The sequence below is a fragment of the Panthera uncia genome (genome assembly GCF_023721935.1).
Source record: "Panthera uncia isolate 11264 chromosome E2 unlocalized genomic scaffold, Puncia_PCG_1.0 HiC_scaffold_20, whole genome shotgun sequence".
Classification (NCBI taxonomy): Eukaryota; Metazoa; Chordata; class Mammalia; order Carnivora; family Felidae; genus Panthera; species Panthera uncia.
Window position 1 is genome coordinate 16,125,168 of NW_026057589.1, and position 27,055 is coordinate 16,152,222.

Consider the following 27,055-nt stretch of genomic DNA (forward strand, 5'->3'; position numbering starts at 1 on the left):
TCCTGGACAGTTTGTTTTAAGCAAGATAGTTGACATCAGCTTCCTGCCTGTGACTGTTACACAGGAGGTCCCGCTGGGCCCTTGGGTAAAACAGGAAGGTCTGTTTGACCACAGGGGATTCTCACCAGTTGGGCTGAAAAGCCCAACTTTGAGGATGAGACCTCAGGACCTGCCATGGTGCTGGTTCCTGAATCCCAGGAGGGCTTCTACCTTAGGACCGAAAGAAACAAAGAGATGTGGTGAGTGGCCGACTCAGATCTGTGGTGTTTGGAAGGCCTCTGTGGGGAGAAGGCCACGGCCTGCCTGGATGGAGACGAGACCTGAAGGAGGAGGAGCGTGTAGTCAGGCTAAACAGAGGGCATCGTGAGAGCCAAGACGGGTCCGGCGCAATCTTTTCTACGGCAAGCGCCTAACGAAAGGAAATGGCACGGGGTCAAGGCCCCTCGGGAACGCATCATTTCCCACTGGGCAGCTGTTGGGGGTGGGGGCAGTGAGGGGCCTACAGAGGGGCCTTCTTCTATTAGAAGGGCCACTTTCAGAGCTCAGGCCAAGCCGAGGGCCCTGAATCTGCCTCGCTGAGTACAGTGCACGGTACTCCCCCTCCTCCAGGAACTATTGGGGCTACGAGGGGCTCGGGCAGCGCTCTGGAAGTGCCTTTGCAGGAGTGCCTACGAAGTGCCTGCCAAGAGTGAAGGCTCTCCTGCCTTCAGGAGACTTCAGGGCCTCATTCAGGGCCTTCCCTCAATGAGGCTGAGCCAGGGCGGAGCTGAGCTCACCTGAGGACGGGTCCCAGGGTCACAGCAGAGACCGGGCTGCTTCCTCCAGACCCCACGGCGTCGGGGCGCAGCTCTGGCCCCGGCCTGACCGGCGCCCCTGAGAACAGTGGCAGCCTTCTCTGAAGCCTGCCGACCTCTGCCGCCCTGCCACTGCCCCGGGCACATCACCTCTGGGTGTCCCTGCGCGCTGCGGGAAAACAGAGCCTGCCCACCTTGCACAGGGGGCAGTAGTTACTGTTTCTGCTGCTTCTTTTTGAGAAGATGGAAAGGGGTAATGTGCCTGAGTCCCCTGGCACACTGGTGAATTTGGGGTACATACTAAGAAGGCAGAGCTCTCGTGATTATTTTTGTTGATGTTTATTTGTTTTTGAGAGAGAGAGAGAGACAGAGCCCGACACGGGGCTCGAACTCACGAACAGCGAGATCATGACCGTAGATGAAGCTGGATGCTTAACTGACGGAGCCACCCAGGCGCCCCCAGAGCTCTCACGATTATTCACTCGCTATTCTCAGAGTTTCTACTCTACGCTCCTGCGTGCCAGGCACTGTGCTAGTTGCAAAGGATAACACAGGAAGACAAGAGGAGACCTGGTCATCTTCCACGGTGTCTGCGCTTCCCGTGGCGGGGCAGGTGGACGGCAGTCAAGAGGCCATCCGTCCAGATGGGACACTGCTGATCTGTGCTACAAAGAAGAGCTGGTCATGGAGGGGGGACCGTTCCAGTTAGGGTAGTCTGGGAAGGCTTCCTTGAGGAAGCGGGCTGAGCGCTGAAAGCAAAGTAGGCACCAGTTAGGGGAGGGAGTGGCGGGCTGGCATTGCAGGAAGAAGACACTGCCTGCGGCCAAGAGGGCAATCCAGCTCCAGGACAGGCAACGCGGGGAGGCCCGAGGACCATGGGCCCAATTCCTGTTTGAAAGAATGAGTGGTGGGCATAGGCAAAGACTCGGGTTTAGGAGATCTGGGCTTCAGGGCAAATGACGTCGACTGGGGCTTAGGAGTGGAAATCTGAGGCCCAGTTCGCTAAGGGGGCTGCTGATGGACAGGACTAGGATGTCTTGAGCATCCGTCATGCACTCGGCCCGTTGCTGGACGCTTCAAATACATCATGTTACTTTGTTTCACTTGGTCCTCATGATAGCCTTGTAAGGCAGGTGGGTTTATTCCCGTTGTAACCATCCACAAAAGGGAGGCTCAGAGAGGGATAAAAACCACACCAGGGACTGGTGATGATGGCTAGCTAGCTAGAACCAAAGTCCACATTTGTGGACACGGCATTCTGTGTAGACAATAAAGGACACGAATGCACATTTGTTAGTATGGTTGTTCTGGCTTCTTAGGGAGTGACAGCACCAGGATTTCAACCCCGGCCAGTCCGTGCAGTGGACGCTCTCAGTGCCTAAGGGCATCCCCCAGCACCTGGCCCCTCTGACTGAGAGCCTCCAGCCCCAGAAGCATGTGTGGCCAGCACGTACAGAACTGGCCAGAGAGGCCAGGGAGATACCCACCTTGGCCATTCCTTGGCTTCCTCCCCCCGCCGCATATGCGGGACACCTGTGAGGGGCATACCCCTCACTGTCTCCCAGTGGTCCCCAAGAGGACTGAGCCCCAGTTGCCCACATCAGGAGCCTACTTATTAACACATTCCATACCAGTTCCCTTGCCTTTTCTGTCTCGTCTCCTTCCTCCCTACCAGCGCTTCCTTGGAATCATCTCCCAAATTCCCAATCCTTGCACTCAGATCCTTACGTCAGGGGCCCCACCCTAAAACAGCTGGCACCACACTGCCCTCCTGGGGAAGGAAACAACCCTAACTCTTAGCCCTCGAAGGAGGCCTTCCCAAGGGGCTTCCTCAGATGCTCCAGGAAGGGAGGAGACATCGCAGACCTTCTAAAACGCCCTGTGTTGAATTGCAGATGGCCAACGACAGCACAGAGACCAGCGAGGCGGGGGAAGAGGAGGAGGACCACGAGGGCGACAGCGAGAACAAGGAGCGGATGCCCTTCATCCAGTAACCCAGGACCCTGGCAGGAGAACACGGAGGATGATTTGGAACAAGAGGAGCCGGTGGAGAAAGTCCTTCTGTGCCCCAGTGAACAAATGCTGTAGCCCACTGTGTGTTGTGTTTGTCTGCAGTCAGCTGAGCTAAAAAGCTGTTGATCGCTGTTGTTTTTGAAATTAAGTGCCAATCCCATCCCACGCAGTATTAAGTCCCTCCCCCACCTGTGTATTACTCTCTCCCCTCTCCCCTCCTTCACAACCATCCATCTTTGGGTCCTTCTTGACAGTTCTTAGAACAGCCTTGCAAATTAATACAAGCCCTCAGGCCCAGTGCCTACAAGACCAGACGTGGGCAAAGACAAGTTTCGACTGAAGGGTGTTATCTTAAGAGCAGTGTCCAGATCCTGGGAAGCTTCAGGCCAGTGACACTTTTTGCCTCCAGCCACCCATGATTCTGACAAGAGCGCTTGCCAATGTGGCTGGCAGAAAGAGGGTAGGCCGGGAGGTGTTTTTATGAGCCCATACATTTAGGATGTCTCCAAACAGTCTTTTCCCTCTCCCCGTTCAAGAGGCAACTTCCTTACATGCAGTGAGTTGTTTAATGATCCAGAGGTTGAACCACTCTCCTCTCAGCCTCTGATGCTTGATCCCTTCACTGGTTCTTAACCATCAACACAGGAAAACAGACGTGGAGTTTTCAGGATAGAGGATGGGTCAACAGCATGAGTTTGAGGACCAGCCACAGAGACTTCTCCTCTGAAACCATGTCTCATGAGCAAAATCCTCCCCTCCCCCACCATGTACATTTTATTTCAATTGTAAGAAAACTCACCACGTGTGGGACTGTTTCAGAGGTCATTACCGAGATCTGCCTACATTTGCACACCTGCCACGGGCATTACCGATTTTGCTATTTCCATTTCCTGGTAGTGAGCAGCTACCTTTACCAAGGATTCCCCCGGGGAAGACCTCCCTTGTAGACCATATTTGGGGAAAAAGAAAATCAGTGAGTGTCTCTTTTCTTGCCAAAGCATGTTCCGACATGTAACAAACTCTAGCGATACAGACGGTTGACGTTCAGTATCTGATCCCAAAAGTGCAGTTCCTCTCCTCTGAAATATAAAATTACGGTGCAGACTCTTTGTAGGGCCCCTGCTTTTTGGTAATCGGGGACCAAACTACTTGATTGCACACCCTTGTCCGATTTTCCAGCTCCTAAACTCCTAGGAAACCCCACACCCAGCCCCACCATACTTGACATGCCTTGAGGCGAACCTTTCCCTTGACGGATGAGGAAGAGTCTCAGTGTCTCCACAAGGGGGCTCCTCATTCACTGCTCCTACTCCTTCTGGCTCAAAGGGTGACTCCTTCATTCACAAACCAAGCTGGAGACACATGGAGCCCACAAGATTAGCAACCCCCCCCCAAGTCACTTTGCTTTCTGGAAGACCTTGGAGGGCTCCCACCTTGCCCCACCTCTCCACCAGTGAGCCTTAGGGTCGACCCAACTCTTTCCCCAAATGATGGGAATGAATGCATTCCAGCAACTACCTTTTCATTTCCAAAGTCCTTTTGTAACAAATGTCACCTCATTAATCACATTCTTTTTTTTTCCTACCCCAAGCTTGTGATGATGACTTATTTATGCCAAATATTTATCTGAAGGGAGTTTCTCCTCGTTGTGAATGTACTTGTAAAATATGAAGGCAAAAAAGGGTGCCGCCATCTGATGAGCAGGGAGGTGACGGTATCTCAGAAGACGCTGACATCTTCTGTTCATACCCCAAGACTCACCGGTGTTTCATTTCTGGGCCATGTAGAAAGATCATGTGGAGGTTTATCTCCCCACCCCCAAAACTTTCGCAAAATGCTGTATTATTGGTCATGTTTCTCCCATAACCAAGCTGACAATGAGGTTTTAAGGAGAACCACCCAAGTGACATTCCTGGTGAGCTGGACAGAAATGGCATTTTTTAGGGCTGGGGTAACAAAGAGCCACCGGCCACATCAGGGCTGTCCTCTGCGAGGGGGGCGAGAACTCTCTTCGCAGAATCCCACCATCGGCCTTTGTTCTGTCCAGAGGAGAGGCATTTAAAAAAAAAAAAAATCATGCTTCCCCAAATCTGTTTTTCAACTAGCAAGATTAATACAGTCAAATTATGGCCGTTGGTTAAAGAAGAAACCCTTTTGCCTCCTCGGAATACAGAGTGAGAAGGGAAAACTAGAGTCTCACTATCAAGGTCAGGTTGTGCCCTGAAGAACAGGATAAATACCAAAATTAACCCTTTAATGCACCCTCGTTTTTTAAGCACCTTCTTCCTGTCACGTGATTGGTTTTCTGAAGGAAATGTAAAGAAAGTCTCAGTTTGCCTTAAAGGAACTGTGAAGGCTTCTCTGTCATCTAAACTTGGTTGGAGTGAACTGAAACATTGTCTAATGTATTTGTGGCTTTAGAGCTTTTGTTACATTGTGCCTACAAAGCAAATTATGTTTACATAAAATATATAAATAAAGTATTCAGCATAGCATAACCTAGCCTGGCGTCAGTGACCCCACATCCATGGCTATTGGGAAAACATCGCCACTATTAAAATGTAAGGAGTGGGTGACTAAAAAAGAAAAAAAAAATATGTGACAGAAGAATCTTCAAATGAGAAACTAAAGACTGTAGAGAGAAAACAGGAGTCAAAATAAGACGAGCTAAAGGCTTTTTTTTAAAGAAAAAACATTCAAGTTCCCTCAAGCAAGAAAGTAAAACCACTAAAGAAAAGAACTGTCCAAGACATCGTATAATAATAATGGCAATAATTATAATGGCATTTATAAGGCACCTACTATATGCTGTTAAGAAAGCTGTATAGATAAAAATCATAATTAAATAACATATATAATAACCCCCAAGGGCCCGGAGAGGTAGGGTTTATCATTACACCCATTCCATAGGTGACAAAAGTGAAGATTAAGATTTTGCATTTGCCCAAGATCACACAGCTAGTAAGTTGTGGGGCCAGGATTTCAATCCAAGCTAGAATCCATGCTTTTAACCACCCTATCATGCTTCTGGCTTAAATAAGGGTGAGATAAGATGCATTTCAAATTACCAGCCTTTGTTCCCCAGAAACTCTTCAGGTATTCTGTTTCCTCTGATTTCAAGAACATGCTTGTAAATTTGTTTTGCTTTGCAGCAAATACTATGCATATCAAGAAGCATTTTTTTTTTTTCTGGTCCTCCAATGAAATATTCAGTGAATTAGTGATTTTTTTTTAGAAAAAGTAATGTTTTTACTCATTTTTTGAGAGAGACAGAGAGACAAAGTGCAAGCAGGGGAGGGGCAGGGAGAGAGGGAGACACAGAATCCAAAACAGGCTCCAGGCACTGAGCTGTCAGCACAGAGCCTGATGTGGGGCTCGAACTCACGAACCATGAGATCGTGACCTGAGCTGAAGTCGGATGCTCAACCGACTGAACCACCCCTCAAGTACTGATTTTAAAACTCACACATCTCAACCACTTTCATTTTCATGATCCAATATCCTCAAGGTTACCAAAGAGATACACAAATTAAATCCCCAAGGCTAAGATTTCATGAAAGAGGAATTCATGATTAGGGAGGCTTTAGTATGTTTAAGGTGTTCTCAGCAGGAAGCCAAAAAAACAGAGCTAAGCTCCATGTCAATAAAATGCCACATACCTAAACCTGAATTTACAAAGTAGAAAGTTACTTGCCTTGTCAGTAAAATTCTCTCAAAGTGCCTCCACGAAGAATTTTCTCATATATTCCTACTTAATGTTCATGTACTCCGTATAAATCTCGTGGTCTCACTTAGCCAGTGTTGGTGCACTGTCACATTTAAACACAGTTCCAGCAACAAAAACTGGAATCTAAACTAAAACCCACATCTTCACTTACAACTCTGAGAATGGGGAAGAGGTCAAGCGGCCGGAAACAAAATTCCTTTCAGCGTCGTGAATGAGGTTTGGGTGGTAATGGAGGTAAACCTTTCAAAAGCCGTTTGGGGGCGTGGGGAAATGTGTGTAGAAGCAAAGAGGTAAGGACTTTTGAGGGCATATTGAGGAGTAGAGAGAAGAGTGTAGCTGAAATACACACATGGGGATGGAGTGGAGCAGGAGAATGGCATGATGGGAAGTTGGTACCGGGTTTGGAGGTCTTGGATGCCGCTCGATAATCTTGGATTTCTGTGGAAAGGAACGAAGATGTGTGGTGGTGTGGCATGAAAGTTGGGGCACGGAGGTGATTACCAAGAGTAAAGGCGGGGTTCAGCGGGAAGAGGGATATGAGATGGGTCAAAGTGTGGGTCTCAGTTAGACATCAAGCACCTCGACTGCCGCTGCCCTGGTTCGGGTCCTCCAGAATCAGACACTGAAACAACGATCCCAAGAAGGACAGCTTTGGCGAGGAGAGGGGAGGGGAATATAAAACAGGAAAGGGAAGAAGCCAGTTCAGGGTATGTTGATAAGCAGGTTACCGCTGTGGGAGAGGTGAACAGGTCCCCCAGTTGTCCCATTTGAAAAGTGAGCAAGTTGTCCCATTTCTCCATCAGTTTCCACGCATCATTGTAGAGGGCTATTTCCACCCGCGTGTTGATTCCCCGACGCTCTTGACCTTGCCCTTGTGTGAACCACCCATGTGGCTGTGGCCAGACAATGCTGTCAGATGGACAGCCACAGGAAGCCATTAGGATACATGGAAGCAGCGAGGGGATATGGACCAGGGAAGTTCCCACAGCTCCTGCTGGTACTGTTCCAGGGAATTTGCTCTTTCTTCTGAAGTCAGAGGGGGAAGTTTTTGAGGTTTTCCATCAACCATATTCCAGGCTTACTAACTACTCCCCCATTCTGGCTGTCCCATTAGCTCACAGCATCCCTTCTGTTTTGTTTTGTGTTTTGTTAATTGGTCTTTTGACTTGAAGAATATGGCTTCTACTGAGAGGAGACAGCCAAAATGCTCCCCTTTCCGCAACCTCCACTGTGATGAGTTAGTTCATTGGGGTCTTTCTGCCAAATTTCAGGTCCCATCACTGGGACCAGAAGACCTGGGACTCCATGTTAAATGAAGACACACGTTTGTTCAACAGGTTTTTAGTGAACGCTTACTGGGTGCACGAGCCTGTTCTGGTCCTAGTAATAGAAAGAAAATAAGACACAAACCTTTCCTCAAGAAATTCAGTCTGAAACTGTGCTATCTAGGAAAAATATGAAGATGAGCCCCATACAAGGTTACATTTTCTAACAGTCACAGTACAAACGTAAAAAAAAAAAAATTTAATTTTAATATTTCATGTGACCCCAAATACAGAATGTTGTCATTTCGACATACCGTCAGCATAAAGACTATTAACGAGATTTTTTATGTTCCACTTTTCATACTAAGGCTTCAAAGTCTGGTGTGTATTTTAATGCAGAACATCTCAGTGTGGACTGGACACACTGCAAAGGTTCAGGAGCACCTGTGTCTAGCAACTTCCATTTTAGACAGGCGGGTCTAGAGAATGAGCAGAAATGGACACCGGTATATGCCACACAGCTTCAGAGAGGCCACGTTAGGGGCCAAGTGGGAGCACAAAGTAGAGAAGGGTCAACTCTGTGACAGAGAGGACATCAAGGAAAGGGTACCCCCGGGAAGTGATGCTTGGGTGAAGTCTTTAAGATGAATGGGTGTTCAGGAGAATAATGCACGCAACACACACAGCGTAGTGCCTGGCACAGAATAAGCACGATCAACCTTGGCTTCTTTTCCCTACTCCCATTTGCTAACGCAGGGAAGAATGGGATGTTTGGGAAAGACTCAATAGCTTCCTTTGTTTCGTTTTGTTTTGTTTTTTAACACTAGAGAATATGTAGATCTCAATACTTCACTTCTAGATGTATTTGTGGGGAAAGAAATTCAGTCACGGGTTGAATGTGGGTGTCACTCCAAATTTCATGCGGTAACTCTCCCTCTGTCCCGTGTGATGGTATTGGGAGGTGGGATTTCAGGAGGTAATCAGGATTAGGTAGGGTCACAAGGGTGGAGCCCTCATGAATGAGGTTACTGCCCCAATGAGAGTCCCAAGAGAGTTGCTCTCTCTTTCTCTCTCCATTGTGTGTGGATATAAAGATACTGGCAGTCTGCAACCAGAAAAAGGCTCTCCCAGGACCTTGAACACGCTAGCACACTGATTCCGACTTCAGACTTCCAGCCTCCAGACTGTACAAAACACATTTCTGTTGTTTAGAAGCCTCCCAGTCCAAGATACTTGGTTATAGCAGCCTGGATTGTCGAAGACGTAAGTGTTTTTGCATTCTCTGCCTTGAGCAGAATGAGCAGAGCTCCTATAACCAGCCAAGCAAAGATGCTGGTAAAGACGTCCCCTGAGTTATTCAAATTGGTACCTAAACAGCAACTGACTCAGGAACAACCGAAGCCTCAACACATCACAAGCATATGCACCCGCATGTCAGTGATTAAGAGCATAAGCCTTGGAGTCTTGCAAATCAGGGATCAAATCTGGGCAAATGGCTTGGCATTTGAGCTTCCCCCTACTCAAATGGGGATAATCATATTGTCTATGGCCCAGAATTGTTACGAAGATCAAATTTAACCATGTATGTGTAACCAGATTGAAACCACGACCCACAAGTTCCAGTCTGGAAGCCAGATGGTAAATGCTTTCAAACAAGGTTTTTTGTTCATTCAACAGACATTAATCAGATACCCAGCATGTTCCCAACACACTATTTTTAGTGTCTTAGGAAAAATAAGAAATACATAGCCTCTGTCATCCAAGAGCTTACAATTTAATGATGCGATAACAAACAAATTATATCTCTTATGCAAATGGCAGTTGATTCGTAAAGCCTGCCTTGGCACTGAGAGATTATGTGGGCAGTGGTAAAGAGTGCTTTTTTTTTTTTAATTTGAGAGAGAGAGAGTGTGCTTGTGTGCAAGCAGGGGAGGGGGCAGAGAGAGAGAGAGAGAGAGAGAGAGAGAGAATCTTAAGCAGGCTCCATACTCAGCATGGAGTGCAATGTTGGACTTAATCTCATGACCCTGGGATCATGATCTGACCTGAAATCAAGAGTTGGATGCTCGACCAACAGAGTCACCCAGGCGCCCCAAAAGTGCCATTATTGATGAATAATGTCCATCAGGAGCAGGTAAGGAGAGCTTTCCAGAACAAGTAACTAACTACCTTCGGGCACATCCGTGGGGAAGCACAGGGTAGGTTCACAGAATGGTCCATTTCGCTATTGCATGCACCGGGAGAGAGACAAAAGATTAACAAGACTGGATTATGGAAATCCACAAATGTCCCTTCAAGGGTTCTGCATTTTGTACTAAAAGCACAGGGCTTAATCAAGGGATTGTTGGAGAATGTTCTCATGTAAGAGAGGACCATGGAATATCTTGCCCAAATAAACTTCACCATTATACTTGGTCCAGTTCTGGAGGCAGAACAGGTTGGGACGGGGGCATATTGATACAGTAGTTCTCTGGTTTGTCCCCCAAGGGCGATCCATAGTCTGTTTGATCATGAATTAAGGTAGCTACTAATCTGGCATGAGTGGGAAAGCAAGAACACATCTTTCTTCCAGGAGTGGGAAGACCAAGAGGGGCTGGGGATGCAGGCTTTTCCTGAGGACTGCGGGACACTCGTCCATGGGAGGTCCCCAGACAGGAAATCACCACCCATCAGAGCCCAGAGTCAGAACTAATGTAGGACCCACATGGCAGGCTCACAAACACGCGCATAAAAAATGGGAATCATTTTCATAAAACCGTCCCAGCTTAGCGTTCAGAGATCTCCATAGAGTGAAATCAAATCAAGGCAAACCACCAAAACAAAACTAACATTTACCGAGGATTTGCTGTTTGCCAGGCATTTTACACACACCCTCATTGAATCAAAACGGTTCCTTGGAAAGGAGGCATCAGTCCTGCTTTCAGATAGGGACCATACATTCCAGAGAGGTTAGGTGGCCTGCCCGTGTTTAATCGGCTGGGAAAGATGGGAGGCCAGCAGGTGCACCTTCACGTCCTCCAGGCAAGGCGATCGTTCCCCCCACCCCGACTCCCGACAAGGAAGAGGCCCTTCCCCTCCACTAACTCGGCTGGGATTCAAGGTGCTCTCAGGAAGGCTCTGATTCATCCAGCTTGGGTCACATGTCCATCCTAAACCAATCACGGAAATGGCCGAGGGATGGCCATCCTGATTGGCCAGCCCGGATCATGTGCCCACCCCCAAGCCTGCTCATGGTGGGAGTGGCAACCTGATCGACAGCTCTACCAGAAGCAAGTCAAGCGACGGAGGGATAGATCCCCACAGGGAGGGAAGCCGGGCGGTTAAAACGGTGTCCACCACGGCTACGGAATATGAAATACCGGGGCACCAGATACTGTTTTAGGTCCCCGTGGCAGTCACCACTGATGCCCCAGGACATATCGTCTTGGTGCACCAGAGTTCACCTGCAGCTGTGGACGGTTCCTGGCGTGCTGACAGCATCTCACTTCAAGCACTTGGACTAGTCTGTCTTCCTCTGGGCCTGCAGGTGAACTCCAGGGCCATAGGGCACAAGTGCACTAAGGTAACCCACAATTACTATGGTGGGGAGGGGCTAACACCCGCCGGGGGGTGGGCACTTCCACCATGGAGGAGGGGAGCCAGTGGATAAATGCCCAGATTCCCCTTTGGTGTCATCATTTCTGGGGCATGTTCCCCACAGAATCTCTAAGGTCCCTGGTGGGGTCAAACCTAAATTGCCCACAGTGGTAACTTACTCATTAGCACACCCTTATAGGGCATTGCTAAGAATACTGCTGTGTTTCCTTCCTGATCTCATTCTCCTCACTCCCCAACTCCTGCTTCTTGACAACACCTTCTATTTTTTAAAAATGATTATTTATTTATTTTAAAAGAGAGAGAACGAGCACCAAGAGGGAAGGGGAAGAGAGAAGGAGAGAGAGAATCCCAAGCAGGCACCACGCTGTCAGCACAGAGCCTGATGTGGGGCTTGATCTCATGAACTGTGAGATGACAATCCGAGCCCAAATCAAGAGTCTGATGCTTAACCGACTGAGCCACCCAGGTGCCCCAACATGACCTAAATAAATGACCTGTCCTTTATCTTGGGGGCTTATCTTGGGGACAAATCCTTATCTTGGGGGCTACTGTGGGGAAAATAGCATTTTTGACGTATTAACTTGCCAAGTACTTACAACAACCTTATAAAGTAAGTGATACGATTCCCCTTTTACTGATGACCAAGTTAAGCCCAAAAGTTAAGTAAAATGCCCAACATTACACATAGCAACTGAGTTTCCAGAATTTGGGCCCAGCAATCAAGCAAAGCATTCTCTAATGCCCAAGTCACTGAAAACGCACAATACCACTTAACATGTTGGAAAAAATTATCCAGAAGCCAAGCCAGTGTCAGTTAAAATGACTTCTGAAGCCAGCCCTTCTCAGTTTTTCAAAAACCTGCCCAGGGAGCAAGAAGAAATTATTGCTGTTTTTTCTGACTCTGGAGAATTCTATCCAAGGCCAGCAGGAGGAGGCCCAGCAGCCTGATAAATTAAAAAGCTGTGCTGAGAAGCAGGGAATCAGTCCAATGCACATATCGCAATACATGTGATCTCTTCATCCTTTGCAAAAACAAGCATAAATCCCTATTTACTGAGCCCAAGCTAATGCTCAGTGGACTGCCGACATTGAGAGATGGTCTGACAAGTGTCTTTGTTTGGGGGCAGAAGTCTGGATGTCCCAATGACCCTTTGAGATTAATCAACTAGCAAGATAGGAAGTCAGCCCACCATCAAATTGAACCCAGTATTTAACTAGATGAATTAAGAGGATATCAAAAGCTCCCATTCTCAATCAGGAGCAATCTGTCCTTATCTCTCTCTCTCTAATCTATCTAGTTATCTATCTATCTACCTATCTATCTATCTCTACTAAGGTAAATATTATCAAGGAGACTCAATTCCAGTCTACAGATATTTATTAAGCTTTTGCTATGTGCATGGACCTGTTTTATGTACTGTATAGGATTCAGAGGTAAATACAGCCTGGCCACTGCTGGCATAAAGCCCACTGTTGAGAAGACACAGTGAGACAGGGACCCAATCAACCAGAGAAGGCTAGCAGCATAAAAGGGAGAGATGCATAGGGCTCCAGGGTGCAAAATTGGGAGAGGTGGCATTTGTGCAGTGGATAAGACAGTCTCCGTGGAGGGGAAGTGGATGGACACTCAAAGTCTTTTCCTGCCAAGAATTGACTGCACCCTACTCACAGCTCAGTGGTCAGAAAGCAGGGGCTCTAAAGGTATATGTACTAGGTTTGACTCCTGACTCATCTGGTTACCAGCTGTATGACCCTAAACAAATTCTGTGTTTAATCTCTTGCTTCGTTGTCTCCTCTGTAAAGGGGGAATGACAACATTAAAATGTTATCGGGTTAGGGTGTATATTAAATGAGTCAATAGATGTTAAATGTATAAGTGAGTGCCTGGTACATAATAAGCACTTGTAATTGTGACGCGTTTTGTCAATTGCCCCTGATTTTTCCCGCGGGGAATGACGCCACCTTGTATGTTGTTTCAGGGGTCTGGTAAATCAAGGTGCCCTTCCCTCCTCTAGCCAAATGGAACTCATGACCCAGGGAAAGCCAAATGGATGTTCTAGTAATTTGAAGTTTAGGAAGAGATGCAAACACAGGAAAGCGAATGGAGCGCATCACCCTGGTGGCGGGACCCTAAAGAGCCTCCCATGACTCCCTACTACCCAGATCCCCAAAGCCGCCATGTTTCTATTTTCCCCAAGCCTAGATCTTGAGACTTGTCTTGCATTCTGTAGGCGATCCCATATATATAGTTTAAGCAAGCCAGACCTGATTTTTATTACAATCCACTAAAGAACCTTACCCAATTAAAAGAGGGTCTTTGAACTGGGCCTCGAATAACTTGGTAAGATTGTGACAGGGATAGTTCATCTTCCTGGCCACATTCTCGATTTCCCAAAGGAAAGTCAGGACATAAAGCCTGGCGAAGGATTGTTATGGCACATCAAGTAAAAGAGGGAGCGTAAGAGACAAAGTGTGCCTGCCAGAATACAAGCACTTTGGAAACACGGCAAGTTCTTAATTGGGACACAATGGTCAAATATTTGAAATACAAAAAAACAGAGCCAACCTATGCATAATACGAGAGCAGTATTTCTCAAATGTTGCATACCAACATTTTTGTGAATTGTGTCATACCTGGACCCAAAGCATCATTAATATTTTTCTTAATATTTTATATATATCCATATATTACATATAATTGTATCATTAATATGATATAATTAAGTATATCAATATTGTTCTTTAAATAGACTCACTTTTTTTTTTTAACATTTATTTATTTTTCAGACAGAGAGAGACAGAACATGAACAGGGGAGGGGCAGAGAGACAGGGAGACACAGAATCCAAAACGGGCTCCAGGCTCTGAGCTGTCAGCACAGAGCCCGATGCGGGGCTTCAACTCACAGACCGTGAGATCGTGACCTGAGCCAAAGTCGGATGCTTAACCGACTGAGCCACCCAGGCGCCCCTAAATAGACTCACTTTTAAGCATATAAATTTTTAAAAATTCTATTGCTACTATAAACGGAAAATCTGTATTACTTGCCATGAAAAGAAAGTAATCGTAAACATTAATATAACGAAGGCAGGTTAGGGACCCCCCAAGGCCCAAATATGGGGTAGTTTGCACATCAACATAAATAATGATAGTAATGGATTATAAACCATGAATAACGTTGAAAAATCTATGTGTCCACCAATAAAAAATTACTACAGTTGAATGCTAATTAATACAAAAGAAGTGTTATAAAATCAACTAATTGGTGAAAGTTTGATAAAATCAGGTTATTCATCTAGTCTCAAAATACCTGCCCACAAATTACATATTAATTACAAAGTAAAAAATGATAACTTTACAGTTGAGAAATCTGACAGGCAATGCCTTAACCAAGTGATCAAAGGTAATATCATCAATACGGACAAACCGACATCATTTGCTTCCCGAGAAGGGCACAATATCACTTCTGTCATATTCCTGCCAGAATATGCATCACTGGATTTATTCATGAGGGAATGCCAGACAAATCCAAACTGAAGAACATCTTAAAAAGCAAATAACAAACAGAAACAAAAATGGGAGTGTACTCTTTAAAAATGGCTAGATTGGGGGCGCCCGGGTGGCTCAGTCAGTGAAGCCTCTGACTTCGGCCTAGGCCATGATCTCGCAGTTTGTGAGTTCGAGCCCCGTGTCGAGCTCTGTGCCGACAGCTCAGAGCCTGGAGCCGGCTTCAGATTCTGTCTGTCTGTCTGTCTGTCTGTCTCTGCCCCTGCTGCACTCACGCTCTGTCTCTCTCTCTCTCTCTCTCTGCCCCTCCTGCACTCACCCTCTGTCTCTCTCTCTCTCTCTCTCTCTCTCTGCCCCTCCTGCACTCACACTCTGTCTCTCTCTCTCTCTCTCTCAAAAACAAACAAACAAACAAACAAACAAACAAACATTAAAAATATTCTCTCTCAGGGCGCCTGGGTGGCTCAGTCGGTCAAGCATCTGACTTCTGCCCAGGTCATGATCTGGCCCTTTGTGGGGTTGAGCCCCACAGCGGGCTCTGTGCTGACGGCTCAGGGCCTGGAGCCTGCTTCCGATTCTGTGTCTCCCTCTCTCTGTGCCCCTCCCCGGCTCATGCTCTGTTTCTCTCTCTCTCAAAAATGAATAAACATTTAAAAGAATTAAAATATATATAAAAAAATTCTCTCTCTCTCCCTCTGCCACTCTCCCCTGCTCACTCATGCTCTCTCTCTAAAAAATAGTAAAAAAAAATTTTTTTTTTGAGTTACCACAAGAATACTAAAAAAACTAATATAATAAAACATTATTAGAGTCTAGGTAACAACTATTGCCTGTGGGAGTCTCTGGGCTTGAGGTCAGTTTTTTATTGATAAAAAAGAGATCAGCCAGTTTTGGAAAGATTTTAAAAGACATCCATGCCAACCTCAAATGAAAACTGTCTCCTTGCCACCATAATCAAGATTGAAAGGGCACTGCTCTTAATGTATGTGGCCCAACGGTGTGAACATCCAGCTTGAGGGAAAAATGCTCTCAAGGCTGGAAGAGACGGAGGCGGGCGGCCAGGACAGCCTGACTTTCTTGTGAAGACACGAAGACATGCCAGTGTATATAATTGAATACCCTGGTTTCGTCTCCAAGAAATGCACTTTGCGCACCACAGTTCTGAAACGGATCTCACTTCTGGGTGGTGACGATGTTTTCTACAGCCAGCCGTTTCTATTTAAATGCTGGCTAAAGCTGGCTTCAACAATGAATCATCGACAGAAGTTTTGTTTCCTCCACACTAGGAAACTCAGATGGAGAGAGAAACCATCTGTCAGCCACTTCTGTAGCTTATCACTCGCTGCCGAGCATCTGCAGTCCCCAAATTGAAACGCCATCCCCAAACGGTCCCCCAAAGTGATCCCAGTACTCTGAAAGGGCTCCATTTCATTGGTACCAAAGAGTGCCGGGATGGAAACCACGGCCCTGCCCACCGAGTATTTTGCTCTGGTGCTGGGAACACCCTTAGGGATTCCCAGCACCGTCCCCACTAATATTTATGGATCGCTCACCAAGGCAAGCCCCCGAAAAGCACTCTTCATGGATTATTTCACTTACTCCTCTCGCTATATGCACTCATTTTGCAGATGAAGAAACCGAGGCAAGGAGATGTGAAATAACTCACTCTGATTCCACAGCCAGCTGCGTGGTGCCAGGATTCACATCCGAGCCTACCGCCAGAGTCCATGGGCTAGACCCTCATCAGCCACTAAGCTGTGCTGCCTCTCGGGAAATAAAAGGGGCACCTTGCTGGTGGGCGGCCGGCTGAAATACAGGATGCCCACTTAACACTGAATTTCAGGCACGAATAACTTTTTAGCATAAGTATGTCCCAAATATGGCATACGATAGACTTATACTAAAATATTACTTGTCGTTGACCTGGAATACAAGTGCAACTGGGCACCCAGGTTGTATTTTTATTTGCTGAGGGTGGAAACCATAAATATGGCTGAGACCAAACCCACCACCTCTGGCTTAGAAGGCGTGTGGCTTAACTATCGGGCCACAGGGCTCAACGACACCAGTGGGACCTAGATCTTCTGGGGTCTTCCAGAAAAATCCACATGACCAATCATTTCCGAACTTTTTAGGGGTGGGAGGGTGGTAGCGTATGAATTCCAGAAAGATACCGAAGAATCCCACAGGCAATTGTCATTTGGAACTAAGGAGCACCTGTGGGCTGAACCTGCGGTACTGGGTCTGGTGTATAAGGCAGGGAAGACCAATCTGCATTAAAAAATCACTATAAATTTAGGGGCTCAAAACAATACACATTTATTATTTCATCGTTCTCATGGAACAGGATTCTGGACATGACTTTGCGTAGGCCTCACAGGGGTGTAATCAAGGTCATCAGCAGGCTGTCCTCTCTCTGGATCCCAGGGTCCTTTACCACACTTACATGTTCATACGCCCTCTCACATGACAGCGTATTTCTTCAAGACCAGGAGAACAGTATTTCTAGCTCGATGGAAGGCCTGGACCCTCTTTTATAGACTCACCTGATTCAGCCAGGCCCACACAGGGTCATCTTCCTATTAGCTCAAAATCAACTGCTCAAGGACCCCAATCACATCCGCAAAATCCCTTCACCTTTGTCGTTTGCTGCATTAATTGAAAGGGAATCACAAGATCTGCCCACATTCAAGGACAGGAGATTATACGAAGGTGTGGCTACTAGGGGGGAGGGCATCACAGGGGGAGGGTTCAGAGGAATCATTGCTTAGAACTGTACCTGTCTCGCTCTCCAGCTACCGGTTCCTTTTCTGCAAAACTCGAATAAGAGCACCCATCTTGCACCATTGTTGAGAGAATTAAATGGGAAATCCTAGAGAATGAGCAAATCACAGTTGGTTCTTCCTTAAGACAAAGAGCAAATGCCTAAGAAGGTTCTCTTGGGCAAGCAATGAAAACAGTTGGATGGCCCCATTAATGTAGCGACCAAGAGTGTGGCTGCAAAGACAAGCTACTTCAATTTCAGAAATCCTGGCCCTGTCACAACTTCACTACCTGTGGGCCCTCAGGCCAGTCCTGTGATCACCTCATGTAATTGTAATCATATTCCTTCTTTATTTTAAACAAATCTTTAAAAAATGTTTATTTATTTTTGAGACACAGGGAGACAGAGCAGAAGTGGGGGAGGGGCAGAGAGGGGGGAGACACAGAATCTGAAACAGGCTCCAGGCTCTGAGCTGTCAGCACAGAGCCCGACGCGGGGCTCGAACTCACGAACTGTGAGATCACGACCTGAGCAGAAGTCGGATGTTTAACCGACTAAGCCACCCAGGTGCCCCGTAATCACATTCCTTATACATAGAAGGAGGATACTAATGGCTGCTGGCCACTGAGTTGCCAGGAGAATTAAATGAGATTATGTACATAAAGCACTTAGTTCAGCACTTGGCTGAAGGAAGGGCTCAAACACCATCAACTCATGGGCATAGCAAGGCAACCTCAGCCTTAGTAAAGGAAGGAAATCTCGAAAGAGCACAAGGGCAAATATATATGTCACAAACTTTAAGCCTCATTATACAGCAGAAAATCTTGTCCCAAGAAGATGTCCTTGAACTTGGACTCTGGAGCATTTTTCAGGAACATCCGCTAACGTGATAACCTGCATCATAGATTTCTGTTACACATCTTTGAAAGTCTCTCTTTAGGGGTAGGCATCATATTTGCTTCTATGAAGCTTGTCAGGGGGGAAAAAAACCTGCTTTATTTTTATACCTAAATAGTGGAGGGGTCAAGATTGAAAGCAGTGATATACCAACTACTAACATCGTAGGTCTTTCTGATCTACAACATTACAGAGGATTTCTGTTTCCTGTGTTATTTGCTTTTATAATCCATAGATTTGTACAATGACCATGCATCATCGTGCATATCATCCAGAAAAAAAGAAACCATAAAACAACCTGTGTGTGTGTGTGTGTGTGTGTGTGTGTGTGTGTGTGTGTGTTGTCGGTGTGTGAGCATGTGTGTGAAGCTGGAGGTGACTGGAGCATCTCTGGACCCATGAGAGGGCCCATGGGAGCCCCAGAAAGGTTCCTGAGATAGCCCAACGGAGTGGTTCTCACACTTGGGATGTACGTGGGAATCACGTGCAGCTGGTTGCCGGCCAGACTAAAGCACTTCCGGGGAATCCGATTCGCAGTCTGGTGATTCCCAGGAATCGGCATTTCTATACACACCAGCCCCAGGTGATTCTGGTGCATTTTGAAAAACCCCACTTAGGCGCCCGGCCCCTCCTGCAATGGGCATGAGCTCTGAGGCTTAGTCCGGGATCGCTTCAATCCTGAGGCCCTTTCCACACCTGGCTCTGAAGGGCAGGGGTGAATGTGCAGTTCTTGGGGGGGTGGGGGGGGGGAGGGGAGGTAAGGAAGTGGGGAGAAACTTGCCACTCGTGTTGTTGAGACTGTCCAAAGAATATAAGAAATGTTAAATTTAAAAAATATACAGATCTAGAGTGGCCTGAAAGTCTTTTTTTTCTATCCATCCTATCTGTATATTTTTTTTTTTCAACGTTTTTTATTTATTTTTGGGACAGAGAGAGACAGAGCATGAATGGGGGAGGGGCAGAGAGAGAGGGAGACACAGAATCGGAAACAGGCTCCAGGCTCCGAGCCATCAGCCCAGAGCCTGACGCGGGGCTGGAACTCACGGACCGCGAGATCGTGACCTGGCTGAAGTCGGACGCTTAACCGACTGCGCCACCCAGGTGCCCCCTATCTGTATATTTTTATGACAACGGAGATAAATTCATTTGTGAGGCCTCTTGTGAAATTCGTAGTCTCAGTGTGAGGCTTTTTGTGAAAGAGGCCCCCTTGCTTCCTGCAACTCCCCCCGCCATACTCTCATGACAAACCTTACCCTAGAAAGACATTCGAGGCCAAGGAAGGGGGCGGTCAACCACCCCTGCCCCTGGAGGGCAGCCAGGCAGCAGAGCTTGGACTTAGCATGATGCTCCTGCCACCTGGTGGTCAGTCAAAGACATGCCGCTAGTTTCCCTTTGCCTCCCCTCCTTTTTCTCAGTCACTGAAGTATCCAGCAGACCTTTGTCAAGCACCTGTGTGCTGTCACGTACTTTGCCGGGCTCAGCAGGTAAATAAGCCTCTTATTTTCTGGGAGGAACCCTAGCAATCATTTCGTTAAGTCCAGTCATTACCAATGGTGAAACGGAGCTCCGGAGGCAGGGCGAGGAGGTGACTTACTCAAGGTCCTGTGCAGATACCTCGGAAAACTCACCCCCATCTTCCCTCCGTGCAACAGGGAGTGTAAATTGGAATCACCCGTGGGGCTTTTTTGGACACTCTGCCTGTCCCCTTCCGGAAGGGCCCTTGAATTTCATATTCAGAAAGCCTCAGGTGGGCTCCCTCACTGTAAATGTATTTATTAAAACTCCCCAAATATTTATTTCTTATGTATTCTCTCAAACACACACACACGTGCACACACACACACACACACACACACACACACACCACCCTAAGCGGGAAACCACAGTTTTAGATCATGAGGCTCTTACCCAGTTTTCGACATGATAATGATCTCTATCTATACGGCATTTTATTTTATTATTTTTTTTTAGCAAGAGAGACCACATGAACGGGGAAAAGGGGCAGAAGGAGAGAAAGAAAAACCTTAAGCAGGCTCCACACTCAGTGCATAGCCGAAAGTGGGGCTGGATCCCATGACCCTGGGATCATGACCTGAGCCAAAACGAAGAATCAGACGCTCAACCAACTGAGCCACCCAGGTGCCCTTCTATATGGCATTTCAGAGTTGACAAACTCCCTCCACATCCATTATTGTGTTTGACCTTCACGCAACAGTGTGCAAGCATAACTTCCATCTTGCCGATGAGGAAATTCGACTTCACAAAGGCTACTTTTGCAGGGTCACGTAACTAATCAGTGACAAGGCAGTGTCTCAAATTCAGGTTCTCGCTGATTTAAAATCCCATGGTTTTCTACTGTTTCGAGGTGCCCCGGATGGTTGGTCAGACAAGAGTACGCATGACGGCAAGATTGGGGTACTGATCCTAGTCTGGGCCAGTCATTAAAGGATAACATGTTCCAAATTTTTATTTCATGAATATTTTGGGAACGTACAATGTGCAAAGCATAGGGAAGAAGCAGCTTCAGAGATGGCCAAGATGTGGCCCCCGCCGTCATGGGCCTTGGGTGTTCTCTGGAATCACCATACATCACACACATCTCTCTCCACTTAGACCAGGTCCCCCCACACTCCCCATCACACACAGAAACCTGCCCGCAGTGGTATGCTGGCAAATCAGCTCTCCAGAACTTTTTTAAGCTATAACTTATAGCTGCTGACTTCTGTAAATAATTCCAACATGGTCAACTCCATGCTATCGAGAGTGTGACAGTGACCTTGCAAAATTCTCAAGTACTTACAGATTGGTTCTGCTGTGCTGATAGCAGCTGATTCCTGCCCACACTGCAGCCACACATGTCAAATAATACTGTTATCAGACTAGCCCTGTATTAATTTCCAATTACTGCTATAAAAAACGACCACAAATTTAGCAGCTTAAAACAACACAAATCTATTATTGTATAGTTCTGGAGGTCAGAAGTTCGTAAAAGAGTGTTACCGGCCAAAATCAAGGTGTCAGCAGGGCTGCGTTCCTTCTGGAAGCTCTAGAGAAGAATCTGTTCCTTGTCTTTCTCAGCTTCTAGAGGCCGCCCACATTCCATGGCCTCCTGGCCATAGCATCACTGAGGCCCCTGCGTCTATTATCACATCTCCTTCCCTCCACCTCTGATCCTTCTGCCTCTCTCTTTATAATGACCCTGTGATTACACTGGCCTCCCAGATAACCCAAGACAATCTCCCCATCTCAAGACCCTTAACACATTTGGAAAGGCCTTTCTACCGTGTAACTTCATATATTCCCAGGTTCCAGGGATCAGGGCATCTTTGGGAGGCCATTATTCTGTCTCCCGTGAATGCTTTGATGAAGGAACACACAAGATCCGGGGAAGATTAACCAGCATTCACTTAGCAAGTTGTGTGTGTGTCAAGAGCCAGAGAAGCAAAGATGCTCAGAAAAGTCAGAGTGCTTCCTCTCAGGACGGTTCCTTTGGGAAGGTCCAGGTAAGCCGCCAACTGGTACAGAAACATTCCCCAGTGGTGTGATCTCGATGCTGGTCTCCAAGTACATCAGCAATATTTACCTAGGTCTGCAGCTATGCTCAGAACATTGTCACATCTGAACCATCCAAGATAGGCCTATAATGCACAGGTACTATGTTCATTTCGGAGATCAGAAAACTGGGGCTCAAAAAGGTCAAGTGTCTGAGGTCAGACGGTTTGTAAACAGTGGAGCCAAACCAGTGTCAACCCCCACACTTCACCCCAAAGTCCTACCCCATTCCATGACTCGGGGCCCCGAGAAAGAGCCCCAGGACAGGATCCTACCACCTGCAGATTCGTCCCATCTACAAAATGGAGTTGTGTCGGCTAGGATTCTTTCTGCTGCCGAAACCTCAAACTAGCTTAAGGGGAAAAACAAAGCAAACTGGGGAAGAGGCAGCATTTCATTGGCTTATATAATTTACAAACTCCGAATTTATAAGAAAGTAAGCTCCAAGCAGGAAGGAGCCGTATCTCTTTTGCACTCCGGTATGCCCTGGTGTGGTGCCCAGCGCCTGCTACGTAAGGTAGTACTGCGGCAGATGTACTCATTGGTGACCCCCAATGAATCACGCCTTTGCATAATTCCATCCCCTTGAGCGGGGGCAGAACTTGTGACTTGTTTCTAACCTATGGGATATGGCAAACATGATGACGTCGTTCCCTACGTCAGGTTACATTGTATGAGACTCCATCTTAGCAAACTGGAGCAAAACAGTCTCCTTTGCGGGCTTTGAGGAAGTAATGACCATGGCGTGAGGGTGCCTGTGAGGGGCCACAGAGCTAAGAGCTGGGGGTGGCCTTGAGGAGCCAAAAGCGGCCCCTGGCCAACGGCACTGAAATGGGACCTCAGTCACACAGCTCCAAGGAAGCAAATTCTGCCAACAACCTGAGATGCTTCCCCAAGCAAGCTTGCAGATGAGAACATAACCCAGCTGATGCCTTGATAGAGTCCCCTGAGCAGAGGACCAGCTGAGCCCTGACTCCCGACCCATGAAGACTGAGAGAATAAGCTTAGGTTTGTAATAAACAAGGCTCTTAAGATTGTGGTAATGTGTTACATAAAATTTAGACAATTCTATGCAATAAGAAATTAGACAGTATTCAATAAATATTTGCTGAAAATCAGAGAGCGAAGAGAGGGAAAGGGAGGAAAATGGGAGAGATAAACAGTAAAGAGCAGGTCGGTTCTGAAAGACATTTGACTTTAGCACAAATAACAGAACCTCATAAGATGTCGATAGACTGGTTCTCTCTCTCTCTCTCTCTCTCTCTCTCTCTCTCTCTCTCTCTCTCGTGTGTGTGTGTGTGTGTGTGTGTGTGTGTGTGTGTGTGTTAGGTGTCTGTGTGGATGCATAGATGGCATGTGAATATTTTTCGGCCAGTGACTATCTCTTTAGCAATCTCAACAGGGGGAAATCAAGTCTCGCTGATAGCTCCGGTGATTAAGCCCTAGAGAGAACTCTGGCCTGGAGATAAGATGTTCTGGTTGGTCATATCTGGTTTACTGGTCCACCTCCAGAACACTGAAATGGGAGCTGTTCATCTCCATCCAAAGCACAATTCGTTTCTTTTTTTTTTTTTTAATTTTTTTTTAACGTTTATTTTTGAGACAGAGAGAGACAGAGCATGAATGGGGGAGGGTCAGAGACAGAGGGAGACACAGAATCCGAAACAGGCTCCAGGCTCTGAGCCATCAGCACAGAGCCTGACGCGGGGCTCGAACCCACGAACCGCGAGATCATGACCTGAGCTGAAGTCGGACGCTTAACTGACTGAGCCACCCAGGCGCCCCACAATTCGTTTCTTACAGCTGAGATTTTATAACTAGGAGGATAAAAACACGGAGGCAGAAGGGGAAAAAAATCAGTTTGTGTCCATCATCGGAGATAATAAATTATATCTCACAGGTAGTTGTGAGCATTAATTGAGAATACATGTAATGGTTCTCAAAAGTGTAGGTCAGAAAACATTAGAATTTAAGCTCTACGCAGGCAGAGATTTTGTCTGTGTGGTTTACTGTTATATCTTTGCACCTAGAACACTTCCTGGTACATAGCAGGACCTGACCGATATTCATAAATGGACAAATCTGAAAGAGAGATGTAGACAGGGACAATACTCCTGTCAAACTAAGCAGTGGCCTCCATCCAGTCCAGCAAACCAGGTCTGACACATGTCCCCTTCTCTATCTATTCTCTTTGACTTGATGAGCCTTGGAGAAATGACACTATTATTCCAGAGGAAGCAGTTAAGGAGTGTGACTCCTAAGTTATGAACATGAGCCACAATTATATCACTAAACTCAGGCCCTGTTTCTAGGAGAGTCCAATTAATATTTAATCAAGGCTTGTCAGTTATATAAAGTAAAGGAGAAATCCAATTTCCCTGTTATGGGGCTTCTCATTAACAGTGGAATATTCCATTTGCTATACACCCAGCATCTTGCTTTATTAAATAGTTATGCCCAACAAGTCAACTGAACATTCCTGGGACAGATTTACAAATAAAATTCAGTGGGAAACTGAAAAGTTTACTTCTCACAATGATTCCTATTGATCAGAAATAGGGGGAAAGGGGGTGGCTCAGTCAGTTAAGTGTCTGGCTCTTGATTTTGGCTCAGGTTATAACCTCACAGTTCCTGAGTTTGAGCCCCACATTGGGCTCTGTGCTGACAGCGCAGAGCCTGCTTGGGACTCTCTCTATCTCTCTCTCCTCCCTCTCTTTCTGCCCACCCCAGCTCTCTCTCTCTCAAAAGGAAGAAAGAAAGAAAGAAAGAAAAGAAAGAAAGAAAGAAAGAAAGAAAGAAAAGAAAGAAAGAAAGAAAGAAAGAAAGAAAGAAAGAAAGAAAGAAAGAGAAAAAGAAAAATAAAGAAAAAGAAATAGGGGGACAGAACAAGCAAGGCAGAGCAGGGCAGGAGAATGAACTTCCGAGAGTCCCCTGTGCATCCTTAGGCCTGAATCATGAGATGTGTGGTCTAGCAAGAGATACAGGCATTGATAAATAACAAACTACCCAAATTACAGTGATTGGTGTTCCAAAGAGATAGAACCCAACCTTGTACACTGCCAGGAGTTTAAATAAAAACTAAGACACAGCCACAGAAGTCCTTTGGCGATTGAGGGGGAAGGTCTGGAAGTCAGATTTTGTCATGGAGTTTGTGGCAAACCCTACTGGTTGTCTACCCAAGAGCCATCTTTCCAAACTTTTCTTTGCTGACAGACCCAGTTTTGGTCAAGAATCTGGTGGTGTGCCCTTCATGTCAGAGAAAGTGGGTCTGCCATTCTAAGGATAACCTTATGGCCCAATTCAGGCCAATGAAACATTAAGGGGGGATCTTCTAGGGGACACCTGAGAGTGAGTTTCCTCATGTGATAAAAGGAAGGCATGTGAGGGCTATCTTTCCACAAAGCCCCCATCTCTGTTTTCAAAGTGTGCTGGGAAGATGTGATGCTTGCAGCGACTCTAGCCAACTTATAACTGAGAAGGCCGAGGGAATTGCAAAGACGCTGGACCCATACCTAATGGTGAGCCACTGAGCCCATCCTGGAACCATCTACCTCTCGATTTCTTATTATGTGAGAAAAAATATAGCCCAATTTGTTCCCAGTGCTGCTACATACAGCAGAATACCCCCTAACTGATTCAGATGTATAGCATGACTGCCAGGATTTTAGAAAGGTTTTTTACATCTGTTGTGGGTAACCACCCCAAACCTTAGGGGCCTTAAATAAACCTATTGCACCTCCTCAGAATTCTGTGGGTGTAATGCTCTGTAACTAATTACCACAAAATTTAGCAACTCAAAATGACAACATTTATTATCTCCTATAGTTTCTGTGGGTCAGGAATCTCGGAGTGGGTTAGCTGAGTGGGTCGGCTCAGGGTGGACCTCTTCGTAGGACTGACGGAATATCTTCACGACATGGCGGCTGGCTTCTTCCAAAGCAAGAAAGCAGACAGAGAAGTAGAAGTAGAAGCTGTGATATGTTTTATGACCTAATCTTGGAAGTCCATTTCCAGAACATCTTGTTAGTGACCCCGGTCAGTCCTGCTCATTATAAGAGGGGAATACACAGGATGTGAACACCAACAAGTGAGGACCATCCGCTGAGAGCCATCTTGAAGACGGGCCACCATCCACCCTCTAATTCTGTCATCAGACAGGGTTCAACCAGAGAAGCAAAGCCATTATGAGATATACACATGTGCAGACACATACACGTATTAAAAGGGTTACTGCAGGGATCTGACCTCAATCAATAGTGAAAACTAGTTGAGCAGTCTCTGTAAGGCTGTGGTCTTCAGGTCTGAGGTCCTTGGGTCGGCAATGGGGAAGAGAAGACGGAAATGAAGTGAAAGAGGAGGAAAATAAGCTAGAACCCATGAGCACACACCAGAACCCTGATCAATCTCTCACGGCCTCCTGCTTTGATGCTGTGGGTATTTTTCAGGGGAATCTGGTGCCTCACCATAAGCCAAAGAATACAGGGAAGGGAATTCTGGGAAACGGTTGAGCCGGGCTGAGTCGACATCTTGCAAAGCTACAGTGGTGGTTTTCTTTTTAAGGAATAGTGACGAGGACAGGGCTCAAGAGGCTTCTGGGGCACTGGGGACTTTCTGCTGGCTTTATCTAGGTATTAGTAGCATGGCCAGATTTAAATTTTATGAAGAATCAGAGAGCGGTCTACTTGCAGTTTGGGCACATTTCTGTGCATGTTATCCTTCAATAAAATGTTTACCTTTAAATACGATGTATATCTTATGGAGAAGGCCTAGAAAACCAAAGAGGAAAAAAAACACCATAATCTCAGCACCCAAAGTAACTATTGGTAGTATTTTGACTTATCCCTAGTCTATACAGACCCCCACATTCACGCATACCCATATACCTGTTACTTCCTGCCCCGTAAGTTCTGGTTTATAACTGCTTTTTTCCCCCCTTTAGA

The 27,055-nt window shown here is 46.5% G+C and overlaps 1 protein-coding gene across 1 annotated transcript in view; it reads left to right on the forward strand.

Annotated features, from left to right (window-relative positions):
* LOC125916254 (synaptic vesicle membrane protein VAT-1 homolog-like) overlaps positions 1-5,282 on the forward strand; it is an 86,745-nt gene extending 81,463 nt beyond the window's left edge. Inside the window, exon 8 of the mRNA XM_049622386.1 lies at positions 2,690-5,282. Within this exon, the coding sequence (XP_049478343.1) occupies positions 2,690-2,788 (99 nt within the window). The 3' untranslated portion in view covers positions 2,789-5,282. The remainder of the gene's footprint in view (positions 1-2,689) is intronic.
* The last annotated feature ends 21,773 nt before the right edge of the window (positions 5,283-27,055 follow it).